This window comes from Onychostruthus taczanowskii, unplaced genomic scaffold, assembly GCF_017590055.1.
Source record: "Onychostruthus taczanowskii isolate IOZ18803 unplaced genomic scaffold, ASM1759005v1 scaffold83, whole genome shotgun sequence".
Classification (NCBI taxonomy): Eukaryota; Metazoa; Chordata; class Aves; order Passeriformes; family Passeridae; genus Onychostruthus; species Onychostruthus taczanowskii.
Window position 1 is genome coordinate 1,202,851 of NW_024506221.1, and position 17,559 is coordinate 1,220,409.

Below are 17,559 nucleotides of genomic sequence, written 5' to 3' on the forward strand. Positions count from 1 at the left end.
CAGTTTATAAACTACATTATCAGCCAGTGTTCAGTATAGACAACAGAGGACCTGGTGGTAACTTGAAAACCCCAATTAACATGGAAAATTATGCATAACTCCCTGCAGACAGCGATATGCTTTACATCTTCTCACAGTCTCCTTTGTGAAGGCAGGAGCTGAATGTTAGGAGCTAACCCAAAGTTGCAAAACTGCCTGTAGCATATAATTTTTTACAGGAGGCCCTGGAAAACCCTTGATTTTGCAAGGTGGAAAACAGAGAAAGGAAAGGAAGAAACAGTTTCTTCTGTTGCTGTCAATAAAGCTTTTTGTGTTAATATGTATCCCAGACTCAACTGCTTTCCCCTTCCCAGAGTTCTTTTAGAACTGATATTTACATAATCTGTTAAACAGCGTGTGGGACATATGCCAGATCCTCAGGGGGTAATTGGTCATAGCTCCATTAATTCTGATGGAACCGCATTGATTTATAGCAGCTGGGAATTTGGCCCTCTCCACTTATTATATAAATGCAACTTCTGCCATTAATAACATGCAGCTAAACAGCCACTTGTTAATTAGGATCTCAAGGTTTAAAAGCTGCATGCCCGATGTTCCACAGGACTAAGAACACTGCTCCAAAAAGCTTACAATCAAAAGCTGTCCAAACCACGCATGTGTGCTTCAGAAGAGCAGAAATGACCTTTGTGCAATGAAGTACAAAGGAAGACAAGAAGGGGCTGTGGAGAGGAAGGAAGTGGGAAAGGACAGTGCTCAAGCAGCCTCACTTAATGCACTTAACTTTTGTCTCTAGGTTAGAAAGTTGGTTTCTCCAGACTGCCTGAGCAGTGGGGGAGGGATAGTCTTCCTGACATTGCTGCTTGATGACTGAGTACTGACTTAGTTGTGGTTTCAGCTATTTTGCTTTACTATCCTGTTGCTCCAAGTTCTTAGAATTGAAAAAGTCCATAGATGACACTATTATACCATTTCCTGTAAATTGTTTTTTCTTCTCAAATTAAAAAAAACCCATAAAATATCTACCATGTTACCTGTGTTTGCTGAGGACCTATATCCATGTTTCTCAGGAGGCTGTTCAGAAAGTCTGTGACACTCTCCCATGGATAAATGCTGTTGGACCCATCAAGGACTATGACAATGTCCAACTGGGTTTTACACTCTGCAATACAAATTGCCACATAAGAATTGACAGTAACAAGGATCAGACTTATCTCACAGCTTCAGCTACTTCTGTCATTAGTAACAAATGTATATCGTTCTGCACTGTGGCTGAACTGACATGCTTCATGCCAACTATAATTCTTCAACTTTTGCATTGTATTTCACACGGCCTGTGTTCCCTTTATCAGGAAGGAGATTTCTTGTAAGCAGAAATTTAAGAATGGAAGAAGATCACATAACTAGAGTATTTACCAGTGACTCCCTACTTTTGTCAATATCAATCACTTCTTCTACAATTTTTTCAAAGGACCAGGTCTTTAAGATTTGTATGTATATCACTAAACTGTGTATTAGGTCTCAGTATGCCGTCATTATTTAAAAGGAGTCTTTTGGCCATAAGTTAAAAACATAAGCAACTATTTTTAGCAATTGTGTTTGGATGTTACATAGCACTGTAATGATTGTTTATACTGAGATAAATTCCAAAAGTAGGAAGAATTTAGGTTATATACAGACAATGAAAACATTTACTTAACTTGGTAATGCTGGTAGCTAAGTTAAGCAATTCATTTTTTTCAGTATGCCTATGTGTATACATTTGTCTTGTTTGGCACTCTTTATTTTTGGACACACGGGAAAATTCCTGCAGCATGCATACCTTGCACAGACGGAGCAATGGCCTCAACGGTTTCAAAAGTGGAGCTGACATTAGAACAAACTCCAGTTGTGTAATGCAAACGTCCACATTTATAAGCATAAAGTGGTCCACATGCCTTTAAAAAATGAGAAAGGGTGAAATGTTTTTGTTATGATATCCGAGAAAAAAACCAGACTTTTAAAATTAGCAAAAAGTCCTTTCTTACCAGAAACCCTCCTTTTGGGTTAGTCACTAAGGTTGTTCCAAGAGTCATGTTTTCTTTTACTTCCACGACATTAGGAACTGAAGTAGAAGCTATAAATAGATTAAAATGTTAAGTATTTGGGAACATGAAAACAAAATGTTAAATTATATATCCCCTAGTATGGAGCTTCCAACTTCTAAAATAAAATCCAGACTGACACTGGTTTCATCAAATATTTTAGCACCCTTCCCCCTCCTTCTTCAACTGCAACAATCAAGAAAAATTTCTGAGACTGGCTTTTATCCCAGAAAATTTGTCTGGGTTGCTGTCTCAAATAGTTTTCTTGAACCGCAAGAAAAGAAAAAAAAAGTAAAAATAACAGCACAATGAAAACAAGATACTACTACGCACAGAGTTTTGTTAATTAGGAAAAAAAATTATTTTTTACCTTGTCTTGCTATGACTGACTTAAAAGCTTTTCTATTTGTTCTATTATGTTGCATTACTGACATTTAGGTTTTCAAGGAACACAAGGAGACAAAAAATATCACAACAGGTATATTTAGTGAAATTCATATTAAACAGGAATTTCCTTCCAGCCTACATCAGGTATCTCTTGACTTGACAAAAAAAATTATTAATATTTATCTTCGGCATATAAAGATGCATCAGCCTAGCTACATTTTAATCAAAAGCTTACTGATGGCATTTTGAAAGCTCTTGGCTTCAGAGGGCTTTGGAAAGGGTAATCCATGAAATTATGATCCAAGACCTTTTTGGCTCAATGGCCAGGCCTGCCAACCACAGTCAATTAATGTCAGTCATAATAAAATTTCGATAACACAACCACATACCCATTCTAAAAGTATGATCATGTTTTACACAGGATCGTGAGAAGCCTTAAAATAGAATTATTTTTAATGCTACAAACACAACTTCTTCACATTTAGCTCTGATGCCCCAAGCAAATTATCACTAGGAAAGCTATGACACAGCTTTATTTCCTTTCGTACCTGGTAAGTTCAGTTTTGTGCAGGGTGATGGGCTGTCCCTTCCTACAGGGCATTTGTAGACATCGCCTGTTCTTTTCTCAGGTTGGCCAACTAGTGGTGAACCAATAAGTACCCTGCAAATTAAATAAGTTACCTGAAATGTCTTCTTTCTAACAAGACACAAAAGTGAGCAAATAAAACTTACAGAGAGAGGACAGATGCAGCAAGCTCTACACTAGCAGTATAGGATGGAGAAAAAGAAAAGTATCTATTATACCAGTCCAGATGCAAGAGAAATAATAAGGACATGAAAAGGAAATGTGCCTATATTCCAAAATGCAGAATAGAATAACATTTTTAAAAATTCCAGAGCAAAATAAAAGCAATATAGGTGGGCAGACAACAAGTCTTAGAAGTAATACAGAAGCAAAGATATGCTTTATTTAATATGTCCTTGATCCTTACAAGATCTTAGATGAAAACCTATTTTCCATACTCAGAGACGAAATGCCAAAGGAGAGGCTCACAAGCACTTAGAGGAAGAATTTAAGTCTTAAATAATGTGGAGCAGCACTGCAAAAGAGATGTTCTTCCCTGTCATTAATTAAAAAAAAGGTTATTAAAAGACATTTCAAAATTGTGAAATGCAAAGAAGCTGAATGTGCCTGACATCCCCAGGGAGGTTATCAATGGTCATCAAGTTCATGCCACTGCACTGATCCTTTCTCAGAAAGAAAGAGCCCCATGAAGAGTGTTATGTGGTCTGAAAGGCTATTTTATTTTGTCTTTTTGCATGAGGGAATCCCTAAGTTATTGAGGAAAAGCTGCAGTCAGGTTCAGAGACCATTTGTTGCTGGAAAGCTCTATTGGTTCCCTACAGGTTGCAGTAGAAAAATCCTCTCAAGGCTGTTTTGTATATTTTTAACTATCAGCTTACACATTTTCTGCTTTAAATACTGACATGCTGAAAGCTTGACAACTTACAGGAGCTCTGAAGTTCAATTTCAGAGATATCCAGATCTACCACACTACTTTATATCATTGTCTGGCTACTGGTAGATCCACCATTTCTAGCTCATATGATTGTTTGCTTTTGCAAGGTTTCAGGACTGCTTACAACAATACAGCTTACTTTGCAAAATCCCAGCTCCTAGAATGGATTTCATTTCCTGAAGGTCTAAATTAGCTCACAGAAGGTCATTATTCTTATTCTCTCACGACCCCCATACAAATGCGTATTTAAACCTCCTACAATTGCAGCAGTCAAGAAGTAGCACATTCAAAAGAGGCTCTGTGGTTTTATTTCTCTGAGCTCTGTGTTGCAGTGGTGGTCAGACTCACGGAGCCTGGCAGACCCAGCACTTGCAGTGGTGATTGCTCACCACACAACAGTCTGGCCTGTCTGTCACACAGCCTCATGCTGCCTGTCATTCCTGCATGCCTGCAGGAGTCCCTGTGTTTACCAAGAATTGTCAAAAAAGCTCTGGGAAAACCAGAGCCAGCTGCAAAGAATGATGGAGAGCTCTTCCCCAGACCTTTTACCATACAATGGCTATTTCAGTCCTCCAGCCCAGTCGCCAGCCTCTGGGGTTTAACAAGGGAAAAGCATAGGCAGGTGTTTATCAAATGACCAAGAAGCAATGATATGAGTGAGCATGCCAAAATACAGCCTCTGCTTAGAACAACAGGAAGGAAAAGAGAGGTTAAGATAAAGGCTCCAGGTCCCCAGTGCAAATATATTGCCAGTTGCAAGACATACTTAGCCCTCTAAAAGGGAAGGCAGAGGGAGTACTGTACTAATTAATATTTTGACAGGTAAATCTTCCAACCAACAGAGTTAAAAAATTCAGTTTAGAAAACCCCTGACAGAAAACTTCAGAAAAAAAAAAAATAATGCAGAAGTAACTTCATTGTAAATACATTAACAGAAGGAAAAGGTAAAGATTTCGTCTGGTGAATGGAAAAAACAGATCTCAGGCAAAACACAGTACTTTCTCACTTCCATCAGTGACAAAATCTACCCATTTTGTGAAGTCATTTACGTCTTTGAGGAGATAATTGGAGATATACAAGTGGATCTTTTTCTCTCCCAATCTTTCCAAATTTCCTAAGGGCTAAGAAACTTGCCTAAGTTTAAGAAATATGCCTGACAGAATCTGATCCTAACTTGAAAATAAAAGCACAGCACCTGAGTCACTGAATACATGACAATTTGGAGTGTTCAGTTAAAAAAAAAAAAAAAAAAGGAAAGAAAAAGAGCTTACCATTTCCCTTCCTCATTTTCATACTGTTGGACTGTGTACCCAAACATGTCTTCCAGAGGCCCACTGAAGGTCAGTGCATTTTTCACATCAACATTTGAAGTGCAAACAAGGTGAAAGACAGCTTTAAAAAAAGAGTATTTAAAAAAAATTAATATGTAGCAGTACAAATAAACCCAAATACTTCTAAGAAGCCAACATTCAATTATGACTTAATGAAAGGTACAACACATGTTGAAAGTGGCATTTGGAGCACACGTATCACAGCTTGTAAGGGATTTAAAACATACTTCCTGATACATAGATACGTAACTAAATTCAGAGTTGTTAGCAACTGCACTTCTGTACTCCAAACATATATTTCAAACTCCTATCACTCATTTTAAAATCAATTCCAATGACAGGAAGTAAAACATTACCACCTTTAAGAATAAATGACTTTTTAGTTATTTAGTTTAGTTATTCTTTTAGCTCCATTCATTTCTAAAGCAAGAATTTAATACAAAATGTTCCCTCATTCAAGTAATTATTTCTAAAGGTTACATAAATAGAGAAATAACTAATTTTAAAATTAATTTTAATTTTTAATTAATCAGAAATTTTTTTGAAGAAAAACCACATAGGAAAAGAATGAGGAAAAGCTTTCAGATGTATTTAATTTTAATCTATATTAGAGAAAAAAAAGTATATGGTTTTCTCTTAATTCCTGTAAACCATTTATATTTGGAAAACAATGAAATAAATTTTCTATGCAATCTTGCTGATCTTCATAGTATCTATACATGATTATTTGCTGAACTCCAATAATTGTGCATTTAGGAAATGCTACTATACAACGCTGATCTTAGACTATGAAGAGATCAATCAAAAAAGCAAATGCTTCTTCTGACTGATTTCCAATACCCTAAGGTTCAGTGATCATCACCAAGGAAAATACTGCAAAAGTTTGACTGTACAGCAAGTTTCAGAAAAATTTGAGATATAGGGTAAAAATCCAGCTTGAAGTGATACCTATAACTGCAAGACTCATTAAGAAACAAAACCCACTATTTGTACATAAAAATAAGGCTATTTATCTTTTCTGTATTTACTATTTCTTGCAGTGCTCTCTTCCATCTTTGTCCTGTAAATCAGTTTCAAAAGTAACCACTGACTCTGCTGCTGCTGTATATTTAATTCACAAGAGTAAAAAAATAGGTGAATTTGTAGAACATTAAGGCTGCTTAAAACCACAAATATACACAAAATTCATTTAATTTTAAAGAAGCATTTCATGAGCATTTGCTGACACTTAACAGTTACATAAAAATACCCATATACCAAATACTTGCTGCATGTCAAAATATCCAAATAATTTAAAGTTGCTAAACCACATCTGTGTTATTCACCATTGAGTTGACAAAATTCTCATGGATGGTTTGTTTCTATAATTAAGCTCCCAAGTGGTCAATGCTAATCTGTCTCTCTCAGCATCTTATTTCCTGCTTAATACAGTAAAATTATCACAGAAGACCATTTGTCATTTAGTAAGTATTTCCAGTTTCGCTGGACAGCAAAAAAAGGAAAAGTTTAATTTGTGTTATTTTAGTTTTTCTTCCTCCAGTCAGAGTCAGGAAATATAAAGAAGTAAAAAAAAAACTAAACCAGAGATTAGTTCTTCAGAAAACATTCACTGCAAATGATAAGAAAAATTAATCATTGACAGCCTGACAGGAAATAATTAGTTTGAAAATAATTTTGTCTCCCTTAAACATTTATGCTTAAAGAAATTCTGCTATGCCTGCTTATGCGCAATAGGCATTTTCCTCCCCTATTCTTAGTCATTCAAGTATAATTAAAATGAACAAACCCAAATTTTTAGGAATTCAATCAAGTTATCATTAGTTCAAGTCTTCTTTTGTTAAGTTTCAGTAAAAGCTGAAATTCACTACTAAAAGAGTAAAACCGATTGCTATTATTACTTTTCAAACCATATAAGGGATTGCAACTGTGTCATTTACACTCACAATCTACCTCCTAGACAATGAAACAGTACTAATGAGTCACCTGCTAAAGTAACTACGTTCCTTATTTAGTCCAAGAAGAAATGTAGAAGCAAAATATACCCATGTCAACTTCTCTCTTAATGATCTCCAGAGGGTCTGTTCACTTTAAGAAGGACAGAACATCCTTCTAGACATCTTTAGAGACATGCTCTTCCCCTTTCTCACCTTATGATGATGTTCAACACATATCATGATATGAAATACCAAAGGCCACAAATTCCAGCCCTTTGGAATTTGATTTCTCCTGAAGCAGCCAAAGGTTACAAGTGCAGCCTGCACTCTGTTCACTTCACCATGATATCCTCCACCATCATTATATCATCTGCTGATATATGAGCAGTTTCATAACAGTGATGTAGTATTGACAACTATGGATTTTTACTCTGTAGTCATTGCAGGAAAGGGTCTTGAAGTTTCCTGAATGGGTTATGCAACGTTCACAAATCTCTTAATTTTAATGCACGTGTTTCTAATCCTCATAATAGCTGAAAATAAAGAATGCTAGTATGCAGATGAGAAAACATGCCAGCTATTTACTACCAACCACCCAAATCCTCATGCTTATGAGTAAGGTCAAATTAGAATCAACAATAATAATGTTTTCTTTCAAAAAAAAAAAATAAAGCTAGACGAACCAAATGAAGCTACATAGGCCACATTGGTCAGAAATAAAACTGAGGTAGTGACTCCACACAGCAGAACAAACCTGTAGACCTTGTTAGCAGCCTTGTTTAGCCTTGGAGGCTAAATGTAATAAGCTTAATGGGGATCTGAATAACTCAATGGAAGACAAAACTACTGTAGTTTACAACCCATACAGAATGCACATCTGGTTTGGGAAATCCCTTTAGCTGGAGATACTTGGAAACTAGAAGAGGAATGTAACATATGATTGCATGGTTACTTTTTGTCTGTAGCTATCAGCTTATATGTACTCCTGCAGACATGATACTGGACAAAACAGGATCTTGTTTGGATCCAGTATGGCTGCGCTCTTACTCTCTCATCTTCCCCTTCTATCTTAGCCAGAAGTCAGACGCTTTGAAGTTTGACTTCATACACAAACTGTTTGGCATATTTTAATATGAAAATGTACTACATGGCCTTCTCTGTGTTCTACATGCTTTGAAATATTATGAGCATAATGTTTTTGCATTAAAGTAAGGGTCATGATAAGCTTGTGTAAAATCAACTTACAAATAATTAATGTATTTAAAGGTAGCTTGCTGCATTTTCCATAGATCCTGTAAAAGAAATCTTAAAAGCCAAAGAGATGTCCAAATCTGCAGAGGGTAAATGGAGAAGTGGAGTTTACGGTGACCCACATTACACATCTAGCTAAAAATAATTTACTGATTCATGGAAACTTGGCTTTCATGATTTATTTAATTTTTTAGTAGAGAAAATACTGTACACAGGAGCTAATGATTCAGAACATTTAAACATATTACTGATTGTGACTATGAAAATTATATTATTAATAACATCTAGCTTGAACTCTTTCAAACTTCCAGTTTCTGTGTAAGGTGGCATGCATTCCCTACTGTTTCTAGGTAACTTGTGTATGAATTAAGAAGAGTATTGGCAGAAGCACTGGAAAAAGGAGAGCTACAAGGAAGCTGTAGAGGATTCTCTTCAAAATTATGGGAATTAAGAAGAAAAAAAATATTTTCATAAGGTACATAGTATTCGACTTAGTCAAAAATAATGTAGGTAAATTAAGATTTTGAACTATTTAATGTTGTGTTAGTTAACCAAATGACTGCAAACAGAGCAAAACCGACTGACACGGTACAGAAATGCAAAGTATAAAAGTTTCTCAAAGGTTAAAACTGAAGTTCCAGTTTCATCTTCATATTCAACAAGAAACAAGGCACTGCAGAAAACCTGGGACAATGTTCCTCTCACTACTGATTTACACTGAGCGGAACATGAGCTGATACGTGTGCCATTCTTTGCTCAGCACAGCTTGTACCTATACATGAAAGGTTAACACTCAGTCACCAAGACGACAACACAAATATTATTTCTATTACAAACCTGGAGTAGTAGCTCATACTTGTCCAGTAGCCACTAATAAATTCTTTTCTGTTTTATTTAATGAGTTCTTTTAACTAAACGTTTGTGCTGCCTGGATAGTTACTCTGCCTCCAAACCATGCAAAACCAGATTTTTCTGGGACTTGTTCACAAGCATATTGTCTGCCTGGCCACTCTAACCTTACAAACACAGAACTGGCACCCTACCCTTTTCCTAAAAAGATGGATATAAACACAAGCCAAACTGTAGAACAAAGCCTAACTAACACCTGGTTCTTCACTGATGAACAGTAGATCACCACAAATCACCCACAGTAAAGGGCATCATGAAGACCAGCATAGACAAGAGAAGAGAATAAATTTAGTTAGGATATTTTAACTGTGTGTCTGTAGCAAGTATGAACTGCATCCTTTATAAATAGAGATTATCCTAAGAAATACAAATGTTTTCTTTACAAAACAGGAAAGGATGAATTTACACTTAGCATTGGACAAGGCTAGCACATTGGCTGTGCACTACTTCTCCCTGCCAGCATGTGGTTAAAGTTATTTTTTGTATCACTTCACACTTACTGCAATAGCACTTCAGATGTTTTTATCAATTCATCTGCATTTTGCAGGAGACTGAAACAAAGCAGCTCTAGGTGCACCAAGGAGTACACCTAAACAAGTAGAAATGTTTTTCATAAGTATGCACAATTGTAAAACACTGGGAAATTTAAAAAAAAAAGCTAAAAAATTAAGACTGTCTCCATCTCGGAATATAAGAGAGATTGCAGAAATTTAAGATGAAGACTAAAATAAGGTTAAAATGTTTTATGGATTTCTCGTATCTTTAGATATCTTTGGAAATAAATGAAAAGAAAAATTGCCTTAATGTTTGTACAGCACATACTACAATCAGTGGTGTTGTAAAGACATTTTAAAAACTTGCAAACAGAACAGGTGTGCAATACAGCAACAGGGAACTGTATATGTGATCACAATGTACTGAAAGCTAGGTGTTATTAGAAAAGATGTCCTAATTGTAAGACAGTGACTGCCTTCAAAAGTATTCTACATTGATGTTGCAAAGACTACCTGCCTCATCATCTTAGAAAACCTATGAAACAAATCAGCATGAAAGGATGCAAGTGTGGTGCTGGTAAATGTGACTCACTGAGAGAAGCATTGCTGCGGCCTCCCACAACAGCTTATTTTAAAAATGGTGGCAAACAGTATCGTACTCTGCAGTTTAAAAACTCTTTCACTTGAGGAAATTGATACCACTGTGTGTTGGCACCTGCAAGCCGGAGCTGCAAGCTCTCAGCTAGCTGCAATCAAGCCAGCTGCAGAGAACAAACTGTGTCCTCCAGTACACGCAGCACTGAGCCCCGGGAAATAAAACCTCCTCAAAGCTGGATCATTTAGCTGCACCAACATGACATGGTGCACTTGGGTCAGGTCTGGGGTGCATCTGGAGGATAGCAAGGAAGATTAAACATGCATCTACTTACAAAGTCATACCTACAGAAATGCTGGTTTTAAAATAATGGCTCAAACATGTGAAAGTGGATTATTTGCTGGACCAGCATATCTACACACTTTATTTTTTTGCTTCACTTGTGATAATGCCACTGCAGAATTACACAGTCTTTTCCTGTGAAAAAGAGATTTAGCCACTGACATGCTAAGTGGAAGAAAATACGACAGCATTGTACAATTACTGTCTGTGAGTTCAGGGGCCACAGTGCTCTGGTCTTACTGTGGAAGGCCAAGGAGGCTGAGGCAGAGTTCTTGTTGCATTCAGTTCTGCCTGGCTAAATATCAACATATTTCAAATAAAGCTGTATATATATATATTAAAAAAAAATCAACTTCAGAAAATTTTTCAGTAGTGCTTAAATCGAGCCTTTTATTTTTCAGGGCTACAAAAGAACTTTTGTATGATTTTGCCTCTGGCATTTTTTCTTTAATCTTTAACCTTTCAAGAGCAAAAGACTGACTTGCTGGAAAGAGACTGAATAATTAATAAACCACTTCTTATTAAAAGTATATAAATACCACAAAAGACCAAGAAATATATATTTGAAAGTAATTCCAGATGCAGTAGCCAAATGCTTTTCAAAAGCAATTAAATGCTCTGTACAACCCATTAAATAAAGCTCTCTTTGCTGGTTTTGTACTAAGTATTTTGTGCCGGAAAATAGCTTTATAATGCAGTATCAAGTCTGAAAATATACTGAATCAATGCTTTGTAATGCAGTACCAAATGAGTAACAAAATGTAACAGGCAAAACTTTTGGAAATATAATGGCAGAGACCAAAAATATGTCCCCCACTCAATTAGCAGCAATCACAATAAAACTATTTTGTGCAAAATTTGGAAAGCGGCCCTCTCATCATCACAATCCTTAGCACTTTGCAGTGTCTCACAACAGAAAGAAAAAAAGCCTGAGAAATAAGCAGTCAGATACAAAGAACTTTACGAGGTCTGCTTCTCGATTTGTGCAGATGTATGAAGTCTTCGCAAATTTAGCAACTTGATGGATGTGAAACAACTCCTAAAAAATGTTTTATCTTGTTTCCAATCTTTTCCAGTCCATCTTTTGGACATAGTTCTTCCATCAACACTTAACTTCACACAAGCCCCAACAATTTTTGTATTCTGTCAAAGTTCATCCTCCTTTGCTATCAAAGACCATTCCTCACGAGCACCACACTGGAACTTTCAATTCCTACCATACAGCTTTATGTGTAAGCCCCATAGTCTAGGCAGAAACCATAGCTAAAATGAACATGTATGTTGTTTTCTGAAATAAAACCCATCAATAAGAGTCAAGTAGGACATTTAATTTGGTTTTCTACAGCCACTTGTTCAGTTATGATGAATCACAGTTTTTCTAGCTGATATTCTGTAAGCTTTCCATTATGTAGCCTTCTTGAAACCAGCATGGTAGGTCAAGTACCCCTTGTGCTGCAGGAAACCCAAAAGACCAAGTCCCAAAGCCACTTCCTCCACAGTGATTTTTCATTTGACTTCACACTTCTAGTTAGGCTGTTTTTCCACACAAGCATACTTCATGTATTACAGGTCAATTTTGTTGCTTTTAGCCTAAAAAAACCCCACCTAAGTAGATCCAATATGAACCTCACTGTTTCTTTTAAACAAGTATGATGGTAATTGAATATGAAGAGTGTTACTTTTCATATCATGTGAAATAATGAATGAATATTTTAAATTTTTCATTTCATGTTTCCCACAAAATTAAATTCTGTGACACTTGCTTAATGGGAGGAAGCAAAACTAGTATTTTTTTTTTCATTCTTAAGCAAATAGCTGTCATACCTTTTCTATCTTATCAAATAATATATATCATGTCACTTTGAACAATAGTTCCTCTAACTTTCTCTCTGTGATTCAATCCAAAGATATACCTGGCTTGTGCAATAGGTAGCACAAATGATTGAGAAGGTCAACCTATCATTTTCCGGTTAAAAAAATTATATTATCATCCTTACATAGTTCTACTTTATTATGGTTAGCAACTGGTTATTGTAAGTGTATCTTTGAATCGGAGAGGCATCTTATCATACAGAGTTTTCAAAACAGAATTTACTTCAGAGTTGAAGCTCAAGGAAAAAAACCCACATGCAAGGCTGTAGAAGTATTTCAAGAAATTTCAAGGCAGAAAGTGAAATATGTGTTCAACAGTACGAGTGATTTGTGATTCAACAGAGGTTTGTTTTGAGAAGATGGAAACTGATGACTTTCATCATCATGCAACATGGCCTGCATCTTTCCCGATTTTAGTATGCTAATATAGGGACTAAGGAAAAAGAAAGTCCTGAATACTCATGACACTGGTGAATCCCTAGGTTTGAGGAAATCACTACTTGTCAGTGTTCAAATATGAATTGAAAATGACATTGTCTACTTTTAAATTTCTTTTGAATCCATATTTTGTACTTGTTTTTTTTTCCTTAGCAACTTGCAAGCTATCTTTGAAAAACAAACTGCCAAAACTGAGAAAAAAATGCTAAACACTGCAGGCAAATCAATGCACTTCTGAAGGTAGATATATTGCCACCGTGCTGTTATTTATGTATAAAAAAATCTAAATAGACTTTAGGAGAATGTGAACCATTGCACCAGAAAGGACTCCCAGACAAGTCACTCTGTCTGATAAGCCTACGCTTCACCAGTCTACTCCATCAAATTTAAAACCAACTATCTATAAAACACCCCAGGACAGAAATTCCTTTCAAACTTTGTGGGAAATGTGATAATCTGAGAATGGATGCAAAAAAATAATGCCTAACTGAAAACTCATGCAACTATCTCCCTGCCAGGACTGCTCCTTTCATCCCTGAGAAGTGACCTCTCAAGATTACTCCTTGAGGAATTTTCTGAAGACTCCTTGCAGCAGCACATTGTCAGTAAGTGATTAACAGCGTGCTAAACTCTGACATCTTAGCTAAGTGCTACAGAGGATTGATTGTGCATGTACAATCCTTTGGACATAAGCATTGACCAAGTCTAGAACCAGGAGATGATCTAGCTGGACCTAGATTGATTCCTCTCTGAGAGGAGTTTAGAAAGCAAAGGAGTCCTTTCTGAACCTGATGACACAACAGCAAAGTCTCCCTGACAGATTTATCTATTTCTGCTCTCTACGCTATCAGTCAAGTGTACTTTGCCATCAAATTTTATTAATCACCATCACATTTAACACTGAATTTTGTCAATTCACTGTTTTATATCAATAACATATGTTGGAGTTTCACTCTTATGAGTGAAGTATATCACTCCATTTGTGATATGGATGAAAGAAAAATTTTTTTTTTGCCTATCTGACTTGATTCCTTTACCCTTCCATTTCCTCCCTCCGTTGTTTTCAGACATTTTCAGGTAATTTTTCTCAAAGTCTTCAGCTACTACAACTTTTTCCATTCCTCTACTTCACAATGACTACCAACTCCTCCCTTTCATCGCCTTGGGCTGAGCATAATCACTGGCTTGCTCTCAACCAAAACACTCAAAGCTTCAGGAGCAGAAGAAATCCTCCAAAAGGAAGGCAAATACCCTGATATGATCCTTTCACATCCAGCTAGCTAAAGCACCAAATTGAAGCAAATTTTTACATAGTACAACAAAAACATAGATTGTCTCTATAAAATGCATCAATATCAATTTGGCAGTGATACAATTTCTTTTGGAGTACAATGGAAGGGAAAAGCTGGAAGCTTACCAATACCTAGTTTTTCCTTTGGTCTTAAACAATTTTGCTATGCAGTGATTTGAGGCAGGAAGAAAGTTTGACCAAATAAAAATGACAGAGACAAGTGGGGCAGAGACACACTTCAGAATTAAATTCAGACATGTACATTAAAAGAAAAAATCAGCTTGCAAAGTATAGTCAAGATGTATAGAGACAACTTACCTATTATTTCCCAGAATAAAACAGCTATCATAATTTTCATCTTAACACAACAGTTCATTTTTAGCTGAGCCACTTTCTAGTACAGTAAGAGGAAAGCACTATGTTTCTGCAGCTTCTTATGTCATGGCTACATAAAGTAGACGTCTGTTCTCCTGTTTGCATGTATTGCCATAATACAGCAGAAACCTAAAAACTTAAAGTGCTTCTTAGCACTACGACTTACTTTATTTTTCAGACAAACTTTTTACATAGAGCTAACAGGTTCCAGAAAAACTATAAATCAAAATAATATTCACTAAACTGAATTCCATTTAAAAGACACAGGGAAATATTACAACAGTCTAACACAGAAAACACCTTTAATTATGTTACGTACCCTAGTAAAGTTGAAACAATTAAAAAAAATAATTAAATATTGTATCTGCAGATTTCTGAGAGAAGAACTGGAAAGTAAGGGATAAAACCTACTGCTGCTAAAGGAAAATTTTGAAGTTTAAAAATGCCTGAACATGGAGCTTGGACTGAAAATCTAAACCATCATCCGAATAATTCCTTTTTTCTATTGCCTATGTTAATTTTTGTGATGCATCAAATGCACTGTCAATAATATTGTTCAAGAGTTATTATTTCTTTTTCTCCTGTTGGTAACCAAAAAATTGCCACAGTGAGAATATAGTTGATAAGAAATTGCTACAGGCAATAATGGAAAATAAGTCACGTATCTGTTGAAATGCTGGAACTTCTCCATGAATGGTCCCCAGATGCTAGTGCTCTCACACAAGGTCAAATAGAAATTCCTCTTCATCCCCAACTGCACAGAACTTAAATGCCCGCAGGGAAAACCAGCCTGTCCTGCATAAGCATGAGGGAGCAGGCACTGTCTGTTTGCAAAGATCAGGTCTGACCTGGTCATAGCAAAATCCTGAGCCTCTTCCAAGTACATGCCAGCACGGGTGATCACCGTAGCAACTTTCTACTAAGACATAGAGAACCCTCCTTGTTTGAAATCTATGATTTTTCATTGCTGAAAGAGAAGATGATCCTCAACCAGTTGTTTCCTTAGTTGTCTCTACCTATGAATTAACTGTGATGAGAAATCTTTTATTTGCTGGACAATTTAAAGAACATGGCTCTGTGATAACATAAAGTTTACACTTAGAATCGAGAAATCTGAGCAGATAAGAATGTGGAACTGCAAATTACCACAGCGATTATTAAATCAAATTTTCCATGGACTTAACCATAAAAATAGCTGCCTAATCTAGTAAAGGCTACAAAAAAACCCCGAACATATCATGAAAAACACTGCACCCCAAGGAAAAAAAAAAAGTTTACTCATTTGGTCAAAGAAGACCAAAAGAACACCTGGTATTGTGCTGGTCAATTTGTAAGGCTGCTGCAAAAGGTATTTTGCAGCTTAGCTCATTTTATTGTCCAAGATAATCACAAGGACTTTCACATCTTGATGTGTCATATGATAATAGCTTATCTTCAGTCTACCTGTGAAGTATAATTTACAGGCAACAGATAAAACTGAACTTTCTGTAAAATAATTCCTATACCAATAAGCCAGAATTGGCATACAGTGTTCATCTGTGACCATGAGAAAAAAAGACAAAACCAAAATACCAACTTTCCACCAGTACCACTCTTGAAATAAGAACAGAAGATGCACCTCTAACAAGAAACTTATTCCCTGAAATAATTATGAGGGATACGTTTGGAATAGAGTATGGTCAAGATTGGCGACTATTTCATTGTCATTTCACAGTGCAGTTGGAAAACAAAGCAATTTTTAAAACTGCAGTAAAATTTGATGGGCTTTTAACATTCTTCTTTTATGTGTAACATTTTTATGGTCAAGATACTTTTTCTTCAAGTGAAAAGCTAATAAATTCTCCAAAAGCCACTTCATCATATATTATCAATACTGCCTGGCAATGTACTGAAAACTCTAGCATAATATGCATCACCAACCATATATACTAATTTTAAAAGACTCTGGCACTCAAGTATCAGTAAGAGCATGAACACCTCTTTTGTTGTATCATTGGTGTAGGGATAAACCTGTTGAAAGCACTGCAAAAGTAATCTTTGGTCTTTTTACTACATATGTTCATTTTCATTCGTCAGTAAACAATTCAGGGAAATTTGGGACCAGCCATGAAGAGATTATAAAAGGAAGGTTTGTTTTCCCCCCAAAAATTAGAGCTGGATTCTAGAGGTAGAAAAACATCCTGTTTTTTAGATGCAGTTTAAGATAGAGTTTTCTACATGAATTACTGGCACTAATAACTTTCATTTTCCACCCACAGCACTGAAGTACACCCATGATTTTAAAGATATCTATCTGGACCAGGCCTATTCTGCAAGTATCCTCGTGATACCAGGAGTTCCATAAAGAATCGGTTACTCTTTCTTTCAAACATCTGCATCACCCTCACACAACTATCATGGAAGTTTAATAGTGAGGAAATTGCTCAAACTGAATCGAAGTTTGCAAAACTAAGATCAGTCTTGGGGTCATTTAAGGGTGACTCAGTCTTCTAAAGGGAACAGAATCTGCAAGTATTAAAAAAGGACCTCCTAAAAAGGTACAAATGAACCCTGTGCCACCAACGTTTATCTCACAACACTGCTGTTGCATGTATGTGCTACCTTACCACAGATTTAACATCAGTCTTATGCAAGCAGCACCTCAACTATGCTTTCAGCAGCAGAGCCTGGCAGATCACTTCCAGCTTTTCCTTCCTGTCCAGCTATGAGGCAACACAGCAGTGCTGATGCTGAGGTCTT

At 36.2% G+C, this 17,559-nt stretch overlaps 1 protein-coding gene across 1 annotated transcript in view; it reads right to left on the reverse strand.

Annotated features, from left to right (window-relative positions):
• The window catches only part of ITGA1 (integrin subunit alpha 1), a 73,364-nt gene that overhangs the window by 39,500 nt on the left and 16,305 nt on the right, over positions 1-17,559 (reverse strand). Inside the window, exons 2-6 of the mRNA XM_041424621.1 lie at positions 5,260-5,380; positions 3,017-3,129; positions 2,025-2,113; positions 1,820-1,934; positions 1,032-1,159 (exon numbers count right to left, since the gene is read on the reverse strand). Of these exons, the coding sequence (XP_041280555.1) occupies positions 1,032-1,159; positions 1,820-1,934; positions 2,025-2,113; positions 3,017-3,129; positions 5,260-5,380 (566 nt within the window). The remainder of the gene's footprint in view (positions 1-1,031; positions 1,160-1,819; positions 1,935-2,024; positions 2,114-3,016; positions 3,130-5,259; positions 5,381-17,559) is intronic.